Source organism: Macaca fascicularis, chromosome 5, assembly GCF_037993035.2.
Source record: "Macaca fascicularis isolate 582-1 chromosome 5, T2T-MFA8v1.1".
NCBI lineage: Eukaryota > Metazoa > Chordata > Mammalia > Primates > Cercopithecidae > Macaca > Macaca fascicularis.
The window spans coordinates 94,240,236-94,257,616 of NC_088379.1; the positions used below are offsets into that span (position 1 = coordinate 94,240,236).

Genomic DNA, 17,381 nt, shown 5'->3' on the forward strand with positions numbered 1-17,381 from the left:
TCCAGGTAAAAGAACATCTGTGGCTAATTACTGGTGGCTGCATCATAGACAAATCTTGCCACCAGCTGGTAGTCACATCTGGATAATACTGTATCACATGACTGCTCATGGTTAAGCATTTCTTATGGTCTATAACATGGTGTTATTACCATTAGTGAAAAACCCACATATTGTTCTAGATTCCCTAACATTTACTCAATTTGATGCAATCAGATTAAATGCAATTGCTGTCTTCCCATTTTCCCCATATTAAAAAAGACAGATGACACACACATGGGGCTGGGGGGGCAGTGGGGGGGCGGAGAGCAGAGTAAAAGGATCACATAGTGAGAAATGCCAAACTTAAGGTAAGTGCTTCAGAGGGCATCTAGATTCTATAGTGAAAAGCTGAGAATAAAACTCATGCATGACAAACACTTCTTGCTCCTGAAGATCTTCAGGACTGCTGGCAGACTTCAGTTGATCTTTCAGGATAGTTTCTGAGGGATGCAGTCTTTAAGATCTGCATTGTATTTGCATTGGACTATTACAGGAACAGCAGAATTAAAATGCCAGTAACACTTCTTGAGTGCTTACCATGTGTCAGACATTATTTGAAATATTTGACATGTAAGCCTTCCCATTTACTGATGAGGAAACTGAGGCACAGATAGGCATAAGTCTCTTGTTCAAGGTTGCAGAGCTAGAAGTCCAGGATTCTAAACCAGAGCCAGGATTCAAAGCCAGGTGGTTTGAGTCAGACTGCGCTCCATGGGCATCAGCATCTGACCTCTCAGGGGCTAAGGCTGGGGCTCGAGAGTTCCCATCCTCCTTTCCCCCTAGGAAGAAAAATGACTTTGAAGACTTTGCTGTTTTTCATTTCAGGCCAACTAGGTAATGTTTTTAAAAAGCAAAATTGGAATAGCTAAAAACATAACTATATACATATGAAATGGAGTGTCTGAATTTTTAAACTTAGGTGAAGACAATGCTTATATTTAAAATGCTATTACAAAGTCCTTATGAACACCCTTAATAATGACTGCATGGTCTGCTATGTGAATGTGTATTTTTCTGTTTCTTCACTGTTTAATATTTGACTTGTTTGTATGTTCTTTTTTATTCCTCTTTTTTCTCTTCCCCCCACCACCATTTTTAATAAGACTATGTCAAGTATCTTTTGTGTATAAAGGATTTTGTACCTTTAAAATTGCTTTTTAATGATAAGGTCTCAGGGGTGAAATGGAATTAAAATGTATAACATTTGAATTTGTTGATAGGTATTTTTGATAAATTTATTTTGCTAATGAATTATACTCCCTTATATGTCATTATCACCATTTCACCCAGTTCTTAGAAAAATGGTGTGTATTCTTTAAAAAAAAAAATGAAAAAAAAAAGAAATTTAATCTCACTTACAAAATGTTGCATTTCTTTCACACATAGGCTACTTTACATACTCTACACAGTACTGATCTATTTTACTGCTGTTTACCTCTAAAATATTTTGTTTAAAAAATGAATTAACTAGAAGGTGGTGGTTGCACAGCATTGTGAATGTACAAATGCCACTGAATTGTTCCCTTTAAAATGGTTAATTTTGTTATGTGAATTTCACCTTAATAAAAAAAAGTGTGTATGTGTGTGTATATGTGTAAATGTGTCTATGTGTATGCATTGAGTGTACATTCTCAGGTAGAGAGAGCTGCCATGCCATTTTTCACAGTAAGCATCATCATGCCAGTTTTCTGTGTAATACTCAGAGAGTTGGTTGTGTATTGCATGCTGCCTTTCTTTCTTTCTGCCAGTTCATTTTTGCTTTGTTGACTAATTTTGGCCTATAATAGGTTGAAAATGGTTTATGAATGATAGTGTTTGACCTACCTTGAAGCAAGGGTATCCTGCTAGATGCAGGTTTTAGGGTTGCCAGAGAAGCTATCAAATAAGCAGTCTAGGAAAGAGTATAAAGATTAGCCTAGTTAGGAAATGGCAGAAATCGCTTGACATCACAAACATCCCTGTATCCTTAGAGAAGTGGCCAACAGTGGTACAGCCGGTAGCTAGAAAACCCCGTAGCTAAAGTGTTATCATAAACAAAAGGATTGCTGGCCAGAGCACAGAGCTAGGAACACTCGTCTCTAGACTCTGCCAGAGCCCCAGCTCACCTAGTGCTGCAGGTTCAGGAACACGCAGTACTAGGTGAGTTCTTTCTGCCTCAGTCAGGGTTTGCAGTCTTTCCTCTTTTTAGAGACTCTGCTGATGTCCTTTATGTATTTCTCTAGTAGGACTTAATAATTTTCATATGATTCATAGGAACTCTTCATTATGTTTAAGACTACTAACCCTTTGCCATCTATATCTATTGTAGGTTTTATTCTGTTTTTGCTTTTGAAAATGTAGTGTGTGTCTAACTCTGTGATTTCTTAATTTTTGTGTTGTCATGTCTGTTACTTCTTTTGGTCTTATATCACTCTTATCCGAGCCATTCCCTGTCCAGTAATTGATGTAATTGATAAATATTTAGTATATTTTCTTCAATTAGTCTGTAGTCAGAGGTAAAAATCTAAACTGTTTCCAAATTGCTAAAGGTTTTCTTAGCTGTTCTTAAGGTGAGCATTATGGTAATTATATTAGGTTCCAGATCCAGTTTGAGTTTTGATTAGAATTGTGATAAAAGTTAATTTGGGAAGAACTGATATTTTTGTGATATTCAATCTTACATCCAAAGGCTTATGTTACATTTATTTGTTTTTTATTTTTACATAGGTTATACACATTTCTTATTAGAGGTTTTAGCCTTTCCCATATATTTTGATCATTATTAGTGCCTATAAATGGTTATGGGTTTTTGTGTATTCATCTGATAACTGGTCAATTCATCAAACTTATTAAATTGAATTGTTTTTCAGTTGATTCTCTTGGGTTTTCTATACATAAAAAACATTTCCCAATACTTATACCTCTTATCTGTGTTTCAATCATTTTTGCTTTTTACTGTACCCAGAAAAATAGTAAAATGATAATCTCATTCCTGGATATAAGAAATGAATATTAAATTTTATTAGATTTTTTCTCTATTAAGATAATCATATGATTAAGATAATCAGAACTTCGTATGTAATATACTATTCTGATTTTCTCTTTTGGTTGGCCTGAGCATAAGGAAGATTAACATTACCTTAAGGTTGTTTGTACTCAACAATCTGTTGTTATTAGCAACAGGTCAGTGCTGCCTTCCACTCCCTAGGATAAAGCAATTTAATTTTGCTTCTTTGTAATTTTAACCCTGCAGGGAAAATGAAGCAAATGGCATCTGATTTTTTAATTTTTTTGGAGTCCAGTTTTTTTAAAAAACTCTGCTTCATTCAGAATGAAGCAAACAAAGTTGAAATAGCCTTTTTTGTATATTTTTAATGTTATATTGAAGTCTTTTATCCTTTCTGGGAGATAATAAAAACTTGATATTATGTTGAGGAAACCAAAACAAGATAGTTTATTTAATTTCCTGTGTTTCTGAATTAAAGGCCACATTCTTCTCTCATAATAAGGAATCAGAAACATGGGAAGGCATTGATGTAGTGATGTCCATTTCTCCCATTTTGTAACAGGAGAGAAGGAGGATTGAATTTCCAATCACTGTCTTTATCTTTCATGTAATAATAATAGCTAAGAATTATTCAGCGCTTACCATGGTTTGGATGCTATTCTATAGGCGTTATATGCATTAATCCATTTGCTCTTCATAGTAACCCATGAGGAAGGGACTATTCCTATTCCCTTTTGTAGATGAGGAGAAATTGAGCACTGAGAGTATTAGCTGAGTTGCCTAAGGTACATTACTAATAGGAGGCAGAGCTGGGATTTGAATACAGGCAGTCAGAGTACCGAGACTTTTATATATATTTTTTTGAAAATACTGTTTTATTAACACCACAGTGGTAAACATCTTTAAGCTTATGTTTCTTTATAGATCACTGGCTCACACATAATTCAAAACCCACACAGAAGCTAAGAGTCTTTACATTAAATATATTCTTCCTAAAAATCCTTACTGTATGCGTCTGTCCTCAAGCAGTAAAATTTGATTATGCACCATTTTATAATATGTCACATTTACATAGCAAAATAATGAAGGCACAGCTAATACAAGCAAACTTAAATCCTTTCTACTTCTGAGCTGGGGGTAGGGGCACACACTTGGATTGGTTCTTCAAGTATATATTTTTTCCAAACATTAGCTTCAGTGAAGAGTTCTGATGATTTTCACAGCTACACCCTAAAAGCTACATGACAGAAAGACGTCACAAGGATCAAAGTACATAACACTGGATACACATGCTTTACAGAATTTGCTACATTCTACATCTCTTCAAGTAAATTAATATTTCTAAAACACTAGGTAAAGTGATTTAATACTTAAACATATTTGGGGTATTTTTTACGTCTTTGTAAATAGACACTACTAAGAAAACACAAACATGAGATTGTAACTAATGAATACATATGTTGACAGTATTTTACAGGTTTTACACCCTCCTTCTTGGAACCATGTTATTCTCTAAATTCAAATACTCAAACATTTTTCAGAACTTGAAATGGCAGTTTTCCTGGCCTTATTAACAGTAGTGTCATGATCTCCATTGCAGTCTTCCTCAGTGCCATCAATCTCCTGTGAAGTGTAAAGCTGATGTCTGCGTTACAAAAGCAAAGTCTCAAAGATGACGTTTTTCTTGGGGTCTGCCTTCTCTGCACAGCGAAATGTCATGAGTAAAGAAATTTAAGAATTAAGCACTGAAAACGTGTTCAGTCATGGCCTGGGTGTTCCATGTGTAGCGTATGCTGTGTTATGAATGGGTTTCAAAGTGACGTTCTTTACTTCGCATCTACTAACACCCTTTGTAAACCTCAATCCTCATAGAAGAGACCATGAAAACATAATTTTGGGTTTAATTCGGTTTTCTTTAACACCTTTTGATATATTTATTATGTTCAAAATGAAAAATTTGAATCGAGCTGGCCAGGATCTAATTGCTTCAATTTAATCTATTTTAGGAATGTCAGAATAAATTCACATTGTATTTTGGTCAAAAACCTGAGCCTTTTTAAGTCCACCAATATTCTGGGAAAAACAAAACCAAGCTGTTTTCTTCGTGGGCTTTCTCTTCATCCATCTCTGCCCCCCTTACTTCTTGGCGTCATCAGGCATCTCGGCGTGGGCATCGTCATGTTTGGCCCCCGCGGCAGCCTCTGCTGCAGCATCCTCCTCCTCCTCCTCTTCCCCCTCCTCCTCGTCATCCTCGTACTCCTCTTCCTCCTCCTCCTCCCCCTCCAAGGTCCATGCACACCCCTCCATCTCGCCGGTGAGCTCTTGGATCTTGGCGAGTAGGGGCTTATATATGTCATTATACTTTCTTTCCAGAGCCTGAAATTCCTTATCAAATTTGGCTTCTATCTTATCGCATCGCTTCTGCAGCTTTTTGAGGGCCAGGACTCGGCATTTCACCGAATTAGGCAGGCTCTCGATAAAGTCATTTTTCGGCTTTGGGGCATTCTCTGCAGGGGTCTGGGGCTCCTCAGCCATCTGACCAGCCGCGCTGTCAGGGTCTCCAGCCGCGCTGTCACAGTCTCCACCCTGCGCACCGCCTTCCGCCATTACCTCCTCCGCCGCTGCCTCCGCCGCTGCCGCCGCCTGGCTAGGCTCCGCAGGCCCCTGGTTTTCCGAGTCGGCCATGTTAGAGGAGAAGCCGCAGAGGTCTAGGAGGGATCCCGCAGAGGCCCTGCACCCGAGCTGGTCCAGAGAGATCTTGCGGATGCGGCAAGTGGCGGTGACGCGCGGCCGCGGGAATGACGTCGGCCGCGGCCCCGCCCCCTGCTTTTGCGGCACTTGACTGGCTCCCCACTATCAGCTGACGGCCGTGCGCTCATACTGCACCAGATTCCTCCTGTTGCTACCCTGACGTCTCCTGGGCCCTCAACACCAGCCTGTTGGACAGACACCCTGTTCCCAGCCCACCCATGTACCCACCTCCTGTAGAGCTGGGCTGGGAGTGTCAGTGGCTGCCCGAGGTGCTGCTTCAGGAACTGCGTAGATGGCCTCAGCCCGTTTTCCGTGTGCTCCTCACCCCCATCCAGGCCCTTCTACAAATGCTAGTACATATGTCTTCGCTTACCTCTGCATCTCTCTCCATAGCTGGCATTTGATCACCTCTTAGATTCCTCCACATTCCTCTCCAGGCAGTGGAGGAACGGGCAAGCTGGCTCCATTCTACCCTTTTGGGGACCTGGGGAGCATATGTGTGGATAGGGCAGCTTGCATATCCAAGCTCTGTACCCGTGTGTCCACCCAACACCCCCTTGGCCATCCCACACACCTGGCGACACATACCCTGGTGGCAAGGTTGTCTCTCAGCAGGACCCCCCTGGAAGCAGTTTTGGAGTCATTTGGGTAGGAAATCTCAGAGCTCCCAGTGTCCTGGTGTGTGTTCTAGAAGGTTCTACAGAATCTTTGGCCTGTGGGAAGTACTAAAGCTTGAGGAGGGCTGAAAAAAACAAGTCTCTCTAAAGCATGGGGCCCAGGGCCAAGGCCCCCTCTTATCTTGGTTAAAGCGTGTGCCATCTATCCCACCCTGCTCACTTTCGTCTTCCCGGGCTTCCCCCAACACCATCTGCTTTCCTGCCTTCCCCATTATCTGTTTTCACACCTTTCCTTGCCACCATCTTCTCCCTCCCTCCTGCCCCTCCCCCGCACTGTGTTATGCCCCACCTTCTGCCCATCTTCTTCCCCCCTTCTTCCCCACTCACTGCCTTCTTCCTCACCTTCTCTCCTCCCCGCACTGTCCTTTTCCCCACCCCTTCACCCTCTTCTTCCCCACCCTCCTCACCCTCTTCTTCCCCACCCTCCTCACCCTCTTCTTCCCCACTCACTGCCTTCTTTCTCACCTCCCCCGCCCCCGCACTGTCCTTTTCCTCACCCTCCTCATCCTCCTCTTCTCCACTCACTGCCTTCTTTCTCACCTCCCCTCCACCACTGTCCTTTTTCTCACCCTCCTCACCCTCTTCTTCCCCACCCTCCTCACCCTCTTCTTCCCCACTCACTGCCTTCTTCCTCACCTTCCCCCCACCCGCGCCCTTTTTCCTCATTCTCCTCACTCTTTTCTTCCCCACCCTCTTCACCCTCTTCTTCCCCATCTTCCTCACCCTCTTCTTCCCCATCTACCTCACCCTCTTCTTCCCCTCCCCCAGCCCCACCCTCTTCCCACCCACCCACCCCCACCTCACCCACCCACCCAGCCCCACCGTCTACTTCCCCACCCACCCACCCAGCCCCACCGTCTACTTCCCCACCCACCCACCCAGCCCCACCGTCTTCTTCCCCACCCACCCACCCAGCCCCACCGTCTTCTTCCCCACCCACCCACCCAGCCCCACCGTCTTCTTCCCCACCCACCCACCCAGCCCCACCGTCGTCTTCCCCACCCTCTATCTTCTTCCCCACCTTCCCCCACCTTCTTCTTCCTGTCTTCTTTCCCACCCTCTTCTTCTCCATCTTCCCCCATGGTCTTCTTCCCTACCTTCCCCCACGGTCTTCTTCCCCACCTTCCCCCCAACCCTCTTCTTTACCCTGCTCACCATCTTCTTAGTGGCTCACTGTCTTCTTCTCTACCTTCTTCCCCCGTCCCATATATCATCTCTTTTGATGGCTACAGCTACCTTGAGATTAGGAAGGATGTTTCTCATTTTACAGATAGTAAACTTAGAAGCAAATATGGTGAAATCATCTTACTGCGTGTATCACTTAATTGGCAGATTCAGGGGCAGAAAATAGGCCTTTTGACCCCTATAGTATGGAAGTTGTGACAGACTTAAAAAAAAAAAAATCCCAAATTTTGGTTAAATTCACTTGACTAACTTAACCTGCTTAAAATATTTAGGGCATGCTCATCTTTCAAGATTTTTATTTTCCTGTCTCAACAGATCTTAAAACTTAGTGTTAAACTAGACTGTATTTTAAAAAGTCTGGCTCATTGAGGTATCATTTACATAACAGTAAAATTTGCACTTTTGGGGGTGCTTTCACAAGCAAGTACAGTAATGTAAGCACTGTAGTAATCAAGATATAGAACAGTAAATCGCCCCCTAAAGGTCCCTTGTGACCCTTCCCCAACATCCAGCCCTGGTGAGCACTGAGCTGTTCTCTGTCTCAATACTTCTGTTCTATCCAGAATGACAGGTAAATTGAATTATATGAATGTAGCCTTTTGAGCCTGGCTTTTTTCACTAGCAGAGTACATTTGAGATTCATTCGTGTTGTTGTATATATTGGTAAATTTATTTTTTATTATTTTTTATTTTACTTTTTATTATTGGATAGTATTCCCATTTGTGTTGTTTCCAGTTTTTCGTAATTGTGAATAATGCTGTGATCATTCATCTACAGGTTTCTCTATGAGCATAGACTTTTATTTCTCTTGGGTAGATACCTAGCAGTGGGATTGCTGGGTCATACAGTAAATGTATGCTTAATTTCATAAGAAGCTGCCACATTGTTTTTCATAGTGGCTTTAGTCTGTTTAGCAGTGTTGCTAGAAAGGAATACTGGAGGCTACTAGCTAGAAGGTTCAAGATTGGGCATCTAGATGGTGAGTCTCAGGCTGCTTCCTGAGACTGTTGAGCTATTTCTACCAATAGTCTCAAGTGAAATCTAGATTTTTTCTGTCAAGCTCCTCAAAACTCTTCCAGGCTCTACCTATTTCCTAATTCCAAAGGCACATCTACATTTTTAGGTATTTGCTGTTGCAGTACCATACTTCTTAGTACCAAAATCTGTGTGTCAGTGTTCTCCAGAGAAACAGAACCGATAGGGTGTGGGGCCAAGGGGGGCGGGGGCAGGGACAGATTTATTTTAAAGAATTGGTTCATGTGATTGTGGAGGCTGTCAAACCTGAAATCTGTAGGATAGGCTATCAGGCTAGAAATTCTGGCAAGAGTTAATATTGAAGTCTTGAGTCCAAAGACAGTGTGGAGGCAGAATTCTTTCCTCTTTGGAGGACCTCAAGTCTTTTTCTCTTAAGGCCTTCAACTGATTGGATATGGCCTACCTACATTATGGAGGGTAACTTGCTTTAATCAAAGTCTATGAATTTAAATATTAATCCCGACTAAAAAAATATCTTAACAACATCCAGACTGGTGTTTGACCAAACAACTGGATGCCATAGCCTTGCCAAGTTGACTTATAAAATTAACCATCACAGTCTGTAATAAAAATTGTTGTGATGGCGTTTCTCTTGGGTAATTGTATCAGAAAAATGTCATTAGTTTAGTGTAATGGGTTTCAGAGAAGTGAAGTGTTATATATGGTGTGAGAAACTTTCAGTATCAATGATTAACATGTACAATACTCTTTTTACATTAGTGGCTTTATTTTAAAGATTGCAACTTATACCATTTTAAAAATGGGAAAAGAAAGGCTTACTAGTTAGATACAGAACATGGCAGAGCCTGGATTTGAACCCCTGTCTGCCTCACTTATCCACTGTATCACACCATTTTTTGGTTAGTTATTGGTATGAATGGTGAACATGTAAAAAGTATCTGCTTGGAGGAAACCCAATAATTCAAATGTAGCTCTATAAAGTGTTAAATTACAGTGATGGATAAGTAGTAAATAACTATCTTCATGATGTGAAGTTTTAAAATTGTTTTTAATCTAAAACACAGAAACTACATAGAATAATGTAACAAGTATTTGCATATATGATCCACAGTCAACAGGTATTTGCTTCAGATTTTTTAATAAAAGAAAAAAATTACTGATACCGCTCAACTTCTTTTTGTACGTACCCTTAATTCCATTCCCCTCTTCCCACCCTTCTTTCTTACACAGAGAAAACTCTTATGAATTTGATTTTTTTAAATGTTTTTATAATAAACATGTATATTAAAACAGATTTTTTTTTTTTTTTGGAGACAGAGTCGTGCTTTGTCACCCAGGCTGAAGTACAGTGGCGTGATCATGGCTCACTGCAGCCTTGACCTCCTGGGCTCAGGCGATCCTCCCGCCTCAGCCTTCTGAGCAGCTGGGACTACAGGCATGCACCACCAGGCCTGGCTGATTTTTTGTGGAGACTGGATCTCGTCGTGTTGCCCAGGCTGGTCTTGAATTCTGGGCTCAAGCCATCTGCCTGCCTCAGTCTCGCAAAGTGCTGGGATTATAGGCATGAGCCACCGCACCTGGCTAGACAAAGATCTTTTTACATTAATGTCTTTGTTTTTAAAAATGAACACTTAAACGTCTTACATATGCATATGTATAATTTCATACTCATAAGCAAAATCTTATATCCATAACAATACGATAATACTAGCTAATACTTACAAAGCAGTTGTTATACACCAGCCTTGGTTTAAGCACTCTTACATGTACTCACTCATTTAATCCTAAAGCAGTTCCATGAGTTATCTACTCTTACTCTCCCCATTTTACAAATGAGGACACAAGAGGCATGGAGAAATTAAATAACTTGCCCAAGGGTCACAAGTTCTAAGTGACAGACCTACTAACTTTTATAAGTAGCATTGATTTAAGTGTTAAAACACAACTTACATAAATGCTGTCATATTTTACTGAACATGCAAATACTTGATTTTCACTCAGCATTGTTCCTGAGATTCTATTCATTTTGCTAACATTAGATCTAGTTAATTCCATTAAAGTGCTCTGCTTTATGGTTTCCATCATATGACTCTGCCATCTTTTCCTTGTCCGTGTTCATATTAATGGATATTTAGTTTTGTTTCTCTGAATTCTCTGTATTACAAGAAAATGCTGCAGTAAACTTCCCTGAAGTCATCTTCCTGTGCACATATGTTAGCATCTCTGCATTACCTGCCCGCTAGCACAGTAGCATTATCAAGGGTATTTACATTTTCACCTTCTCTAGGTATTCACAGAATTTCCCCCCAAAATGTTTATGTCTATGTTCACAGTTTATATTTCCACTTGTGAGAGACTGAATATACCTACGGACAGTGGCCAGGCCATATGTAAAAATGGAGCTGAGACCCACAGTCTGTAGCAACCTGCCCAGGAAACCAACCTCTTATCTGCAATAAGCAGCCCAGGAAGCCAGCCTGCTCTAAGTCAGACTTGCAGGGAGCCTGATTGCCATCTCTCTTGATACCTTTTGTAACGGTGGGCCCAAATAGGCCAGGATGTGATTAATAAACAACTTCCTTAATTTTTGTTCCTACTTCCAACTTAGAACCAACCAGAGAAAGCCAAATATGCACCCTTAACCAGTCACATAGGATGCCCCACTTCTAGTTATAGCCCACCTGCAGCTTCCCCAGGCTAGCAGCCTCCAATCAGAGTGTACCTGAAGCCTTCCCTCTTTCCACTGTAAAGCTTTTCCACTCCTCTGCTTGACTTTGAGTCTCTTCCACAGCACAAGTGACAGTGGCAGACTCTCTTGCTATAGCAGCTCTGAAAAAATAGCCTTTGCTCTTCTCATTTGGTTGATCTTCATATATTTCCATGGTTGCAATATGTGGCTCCCATCATTACAGTTTATCTTCCTACCAGCTGCCTGTGAGGTTTCCGTTTTCCCCACACCTTCACCATATTGATATAATCTCGTTTTTAACCTTACACCTGTCTGATGAGTGCAAATGACAATTCACTGGTCTTCATTTGCATTTGCCTGATTATTAGTGAGATGGAGCTATTATTTGAGATGGTTCTTTCCAGACATAAAGGTTTTATAAACAAGGAGTTATAAAATTAACCTTTTAAAATAGGTGAGGATACGAATGTCAAGTGGTTTAGCTTTATTTGTTTCTGAGGATAGGGAAAGTGGCCTAGAACTGTTATCTCAGACTTTTTATTTTAAGCAGAAAAAGTCTTATTATTTTTTCCACACTAAATTTTAAGCAGGACTTTTAACATGAAAACTGGAATACCTCAGGTAAAGCCAGTAGTTTAGTTCTACTTACCTGGCCTGCTCCCCTTCCTGTCTTATCCTTCCTTGGATCATCTGAGGCACTTGGTGGAATGTTAGGGCTGGGGCTGGAGAGGGAGGAGAGGAGAGCTGGTAACCTATATGATGCTTTAGGATGCCTCCTGATGTGAACATTTGATGAAATTCCATTTTTTATCACTCCCAATCTCAGTGTAGAAGGGTAACTTCATAAGCTTTATAAGACTTTGAGCTAAATGTATTTGATTTCTTTTGTGTTCTGGCAGGCAGGAATTTGTGGATGCTTATGTCAATTATGTCTTCCAAATCTCAGTTCATGAATGGTACACAGCCTTCTCTAGTGGCTTCCTAAAGGTGTGTGGTGGCAAAGTACTTGAGCTCTTCCAGCCTTCAGAACTGAGGGCTATGATGGTGGGGAACAGCAACTACAACTGGGAAGAACTGGAAGAGGTAAGCACAAAAGATCCTTTAACTCCTTTAACTTCGGCGAAACAGCAGCAGCTTGGGGAGGTGTTCCCAGAGCCTGATCTCGTTCCAAGCATACTGTGGTTGAGTTAGATTTAGAGGTGTCCTGTATCTGAGCACTTATTTCTTAGCCTCAAATGCAAATGATATATAATGTCCACTAAAATATTTTTCTAAGAGACATTTTTTTCTTTTTGTCTTTTTTGGACAGACTGCCATCTACAAGGGAGATTACTCGGCCACACATCCCACTGTAAAACTATTTTGGGAAACATTTCATGAGTTTCCATTGGAAAAGAAGAAGAAGTTTCTCTGTAAGTATCGGTAATCTCAATATGGTATTTGTCTACATTTTAGTCTTACATATAGTATAGGATGATAGGCTCCATGGCTGAGGCTTAACTCATTTAAATGGTAAAGATGAGGTAATTGTAATTCATTATATGTATGCTTTTTGTCTTAATGATATGTCAGACACGATATAGGTTGTTAATCCAGATCTGTTGCCTAACAAGAGGGTGGCATGAAAGGAAGAAAAGAAGCATCTCACTGATTTTTCTTTTCTCTTTCTCTCCTTTCTTTCTTTCTTTCTTTCTTTCTTTCTTTCTTTCTTTCTTTCTTTCTTTCTTTCTTTCTTTCTTTCTTTCTTTCTTTCTTTCTTCTTTCTTCCTTCCTTCCTTCCTTCCTTCCTTCCTTCCTTCCTTTCTTTCTTTCTTTCTTTCTTTCTTTCTTTCTTTCTTTCTTTCTTTCTTTCTTTCTTTCTTTCTTTCTTTCTTTCTTTCTTTCTTTCTTTCTTTGTTTCTTTCTTTCTTTGTTTCTTTCCTTTCCTTCTTTCCTTCCTTCTTTCTTTTCTTTTCTTTTCTTTTCTTTTTTTTCTTTCTTTCTTTCTTTCTTTTTTTTTTTTTTTTTTTGAGACAGAGTCTTACTCTGTTGCCCAGGCTGGAGTGCAGTGGTGTGATCTCAGTTAACTGCAACCACCACCTCCTAGGTTCAGGTGATTCTCATGCCTCAGCCTCCCAAGTAGCTAGGACTATAGGCACCTGGCACCATGCCCGGCAGATTTTTGTATTTTTAGTAGAGATGGGGTTTCATCATGTTGCCCAGACTGGTCCTGGTCTTGAACTTCTGACCTCAAGTGATCTGCCTGTTTTGGCCTCCCAGAATGCTGGGATTACAAGTGTGAGCCACCACGCCCAGCCTGATTTTTAAATTATTCTAAAAATACTAATTATTTTATATATAAGTTATTCAAGTATTACATTTATGAAGTCAAATTGTTTGGATTAACCTCTCTTACCTCTCTCGCCTTTAAAATATATTACAAAGTATCCAGATGCAACTGGGAAGGTGTGATTTATAGCAGCTTTACTGGGATATAATCTGTATGCCATACTCATTTAAAGTGTGTACTTCAGTGGTTTTTTAGCATATACACACGGTTGTGAAACTATCACACAGTTAATTGTAGAATATGTTCATAGCCTCAAAAAAGAAACCCCATACCTATTAGCGGTCATTCTCCATATCTCCTCCGCCAGTCTTTCTGTCTCTATGGATTTGCCTATTCTGGACATTTCATGCAAATTGAATCATACAATATGTAGACTTTGGTGGCTGGCTGAATGACGTTTGAGAAAGGTAATAATACCTTTGGAAAGGAGAATGAATTCTAATTTACATGAACAAATTTAGCCTTTTAAAAATAGTTGAAGTATCTCTCAGTTTGTGTCTGTGTATAATCAGTGTCAGAAATTAGCTAGTGCATACTATGGAATTTTAGTCATATAAAACCAAAGCATGGGGTTTGATAGGCAGTCTATTTTGCTTTATAAGACTGGGCATATATTAGTATTAATGTAGGACTTACCCCCAGGTTCTGTTGCTCACATTGGAGCAAGGATGAGAGGAAGTGGAGATCTTACACAAGAACTCTTAGAAAGGAGGACCACTTCTCCTCTGCCTGGCTGCGTTGGCTATTGAGAAGCAGTAGTGGAAGAGCTGAAGGACAGGTTAAGGTTTGCCGAGTGAGCTTATAAGGCTGTGACATTCAAGAGATGCCTGCTCATGGTCCTGGGATTTCCCTAGAAAATGGCACTTTCTATTCATTAGACTTATGGAAATGTTTGTTAACTCTGGAGATTTTTGGCAAGAAAGTTTATGTAGCATAGCCTCAGGGAATGGCAGGTTATTTGAAAATGCTTCTTAACTAATGATTTTCTTATAGTAATTTCCAGCAATTCAACTATGAGGATGTTGTTCAGCACTAGAAAACAAGGAAAGTCAGCTGGCTGTCTTTCTCTATCTCCCTCTCTCTCTTTTGCCATGTCACAGTGCATGTCACAGGAGTGCAATGGCTAACATAATGTTTGGGTCAGCTCTTCTGGTTTAAGAAAAATGGAGACATGGAAAGGAGAGCAAATAGATCCTAAATGGAATTCCATAGACAAGGTGGTACAGGCATCAGGCACTTCAGGTGAGAGGAGACCCTGAGGTCAGAGACTTCAGTCTTCTGCCTGGTTTCCCCCTGAGATCAGCTGCTCTTTTCCTATGACAACAGTTCCTTCCCTCTTTGATTTTGGGAAATCTCCTAAAATTTGTGAGGGCATACATTTGATTGAGGCCTTTTTTTTTTCTTAAGTGCATCTAAGCATCATTCCACAGGATGCATATTGGCACATAAATGTAATTGTACTTCTCATGCAAGCCACAGGGTGTCATGCCTTCCTCTCCTGTTGCTAGAAGGACCTCTGAGATCCATTTTCCGTTTGCTTAGCTCCTAATGCCATTTCTCGTTCTCCCCAGTGTTCCTGACAGGCAGCGATCGGATTCCCATCTACGGCATGGCCAGCCTGCAGATTGTCATCCAGTCCACAGCCAGCGGGGAGGAGTACTTGCCAGTGGCCCACACTTGCTACAACCTTCTTGACCTCCCCAAGTACAGCAGCAAAGAGATTCTGAGTGCCCGGCTGACCCAGGCGCTTGACAACTATGAAGGGTTTAGTTTGGCCTGAGGCTCCTCAGCTTGTCCAATATTTCCCTTCCTTCCTCAATGTCCACATTGAGACCTATACAGAAAATCATGGGGAGTGATTTCTATTTTTTTATTGTCTAAGTGGGTTGGGACTTTAAAATCCTGAGCCTGGTTGATGTGTTTCTAGGACTGTATAGCAGTAAACAACCTTTTTGAAAAATTAGGGGTTGGGGATGGGGTAAAAAATTGGCCCTTGTATGGGAGGTGTTTTTGTTTTGTTTTAAACCAAACTACCCAGTATTCCTTGCACTTGTGAATGTGTTGCACTCTGCTGGATGAAATGGCAGTGGATTTTTAAACTTTCATTTCCCAAATATCTCTCTCAGCCCTGATCTTTTCTCACAATGCTTCCTTGTCCTTCTTTTAACTTCTCATTCCTCTATGAGAATGATTTAGACTGATCCGTCCTTTCTTATCTGCGCATGCAAGAACATCACCTTCCTCTGTACACTTGGGAATGCCTCTGGCTTGTTGCAGCCCTCCTTTAACCCAAAGGAGGAAAGGACTACTTCAGAATCTCCCAATTCCAAAAAGCTGACTCTGGGTCCATTATTTTGGCAGAACTCCTAAGAATTTATGGGAGCCTATATAAACATATCTTGCTTTTAAAAAGTTCTTGAGGGAATAGCAACTTTCCCATGGCTGTGCCTATTTCCTAGACCTTTTAAAAGATGTGCAGAGCAGCTTAGCATTCATTGTAGCTGAGCCTAATTTTGTTTTCTTGCTCATCCTTTTCCCTTTGACAATGAGGTTAATTGATAGACCCATCACCCCTTCCGCTCTCGCTTTTGGAGCAAATTGCATTAACTATTTTGAGTCTCTATATTGTCCAAGAAAAGTAGAAATAATAAATTTACTTTCCCCTTTTCTATCACCTTATGTCCTCTACTATTTTCTCCTTGCTCCCTTCCCTAATTTTCTCCTTTTCATACCCTGCTTCCTCCCTGATTTTCCTTTCGTTTCTTCTTTATTTTATCCCATTCTTTGTTACTTGACTCAGTGCTCCCTTCCTCTCCTCTCCTAGTGGATGCATGCAGCCTTTTTTTCAATTTTTATTTAAATTGCAAAATTTTTACTCAGATTTTTTTCCTCTTCCCTAATTGCTAAGATTTAAGGACGTTCTTTATTATGAAACTTTATCACATTCGAAATGTTTGTTTACAGTGGGATTTTAGGGGGGATTGTGTTTAAATCAAATGTATGTATTTTAAAAATAATGACATGCTCAACCTTCCTCATCATGGAGTAAGAAAATTCTACATGATTAAAGAATCCATGTAAGTCTAATTTTAAATTCCTGGTAACTAGAGAAAAGACTTATTTATATAAAATGAAGTATTTATGAACTGTGATAAAGCATCAAATCTTGATGAAGGATTGTAGATTTTTGCTTTTTTTGTTTTTAAAACTTATTCCAATTGCTAAATTGGTAGTTTTTCAGTCTTTATAAATACAGGATTAAAAATATATATACAGTTATATGAAATGTTTATTTTCTATGTGTGTGCATATAGTTCAATATTATGCAATAAATTTGGTGTTTTAACTTAAAACTATTTCTTATTGTACTAGCAGAATGGATAGATTGCTTTCAATAGAACCATTAGTTCATACACTCAGATAATGTCATAGAAGGTCAGATTCGATTCCTGCATAAGAAAGTAGAGCCAAGTGCTGCAGAAATAGAGAAGAAAGCAGGGGCAAGGAGCAGATGGCATTAAGGAAGAATGAAGTTTCTGAAGGTTGGGATGGACAAAAAGGTGTTTCTCGAGGAGAGAGAGGCTTTAGCAAAGGCTCAAACATTGGGGCATATTTAGGCAAGAGTGAGGAACAGTTTGAAGGGAACATCAGAGGAAATAGACAAATAATAGTAAACAATGGTAAGTAAGACTTGGGAGAAAGAAGGTAGATTTGGGGCTGAGGAACTA

At 40.3% G+C, this 17,381-nt stretch overlaps 2 protein-coding genes across 16 annotated transcripts in view; one reads left to right on the forward strand and one right to left on the reverse strand.

Annotated features, from left to right (window-relative positions):
• Window positions 1–17,006, forward strand: part of HERC3 (HECT and RLD domain containing E3 ubiquitin protein ligase 3) — a 123,157-nt gene extending 106,151 nt beyond the window's left edge. For 14 of the 15 annotated variants that reach the window (XR_012434959.1, XM_015450643.3, XM_074040124.1 and 11 more), the window contains 3 exons: window positions 12,224–12,407; window positions 12,634–12,736; window positions 15,225–17,006. Coding sequence is in view for 14 of the 15 variants with exons in the window: in XM_015450643.3 (XP_015306129.1) it covers window positions 12,224–12,407; window positions 12,634–12,736; window positions 15,225–15,433 (496 nt within the window). In the remaining variant the exon portion in view is untranslated. Of the gene's footprint in view, window positions 1–9,952; window positions 10,720–12,223; window positions 12,408–12,633; window positions 12,737–15,224 lie in introns of those variants that run through there. The other variant, XM_065544563.2, reaches the window with a different exon arrangement.
• On the reverse strand, window positions 3,882–5,793 carry NAP1L5 (nucleosome assembly protein 1 like 5). Its single transcript, XM_005555398.5, has one exon. It carries the CDS (start codon window positions 5,708–5,710, stop codon window positions 5,162–5,164), a length of 549 nt encoding a protein of 182 aa, XP_005555455.3. The 5' UTR covers window positions 5,711–5,793; the 3' UTR covers window positions 3,882–5,161.
• Window positions 17,007–17,381: the final 375 nt, after the last annotated feature.

What these genes read in the sequence shown, in the direction of transcription:
- NAP1L5 (XM_005555398.5), bottom strand. Translation starts at nt 5,710, where the DNA reads ATGGCCGACTCGGAAAACCAGGGGCCTGCGGAGCCTAGCCAGGCGGCG.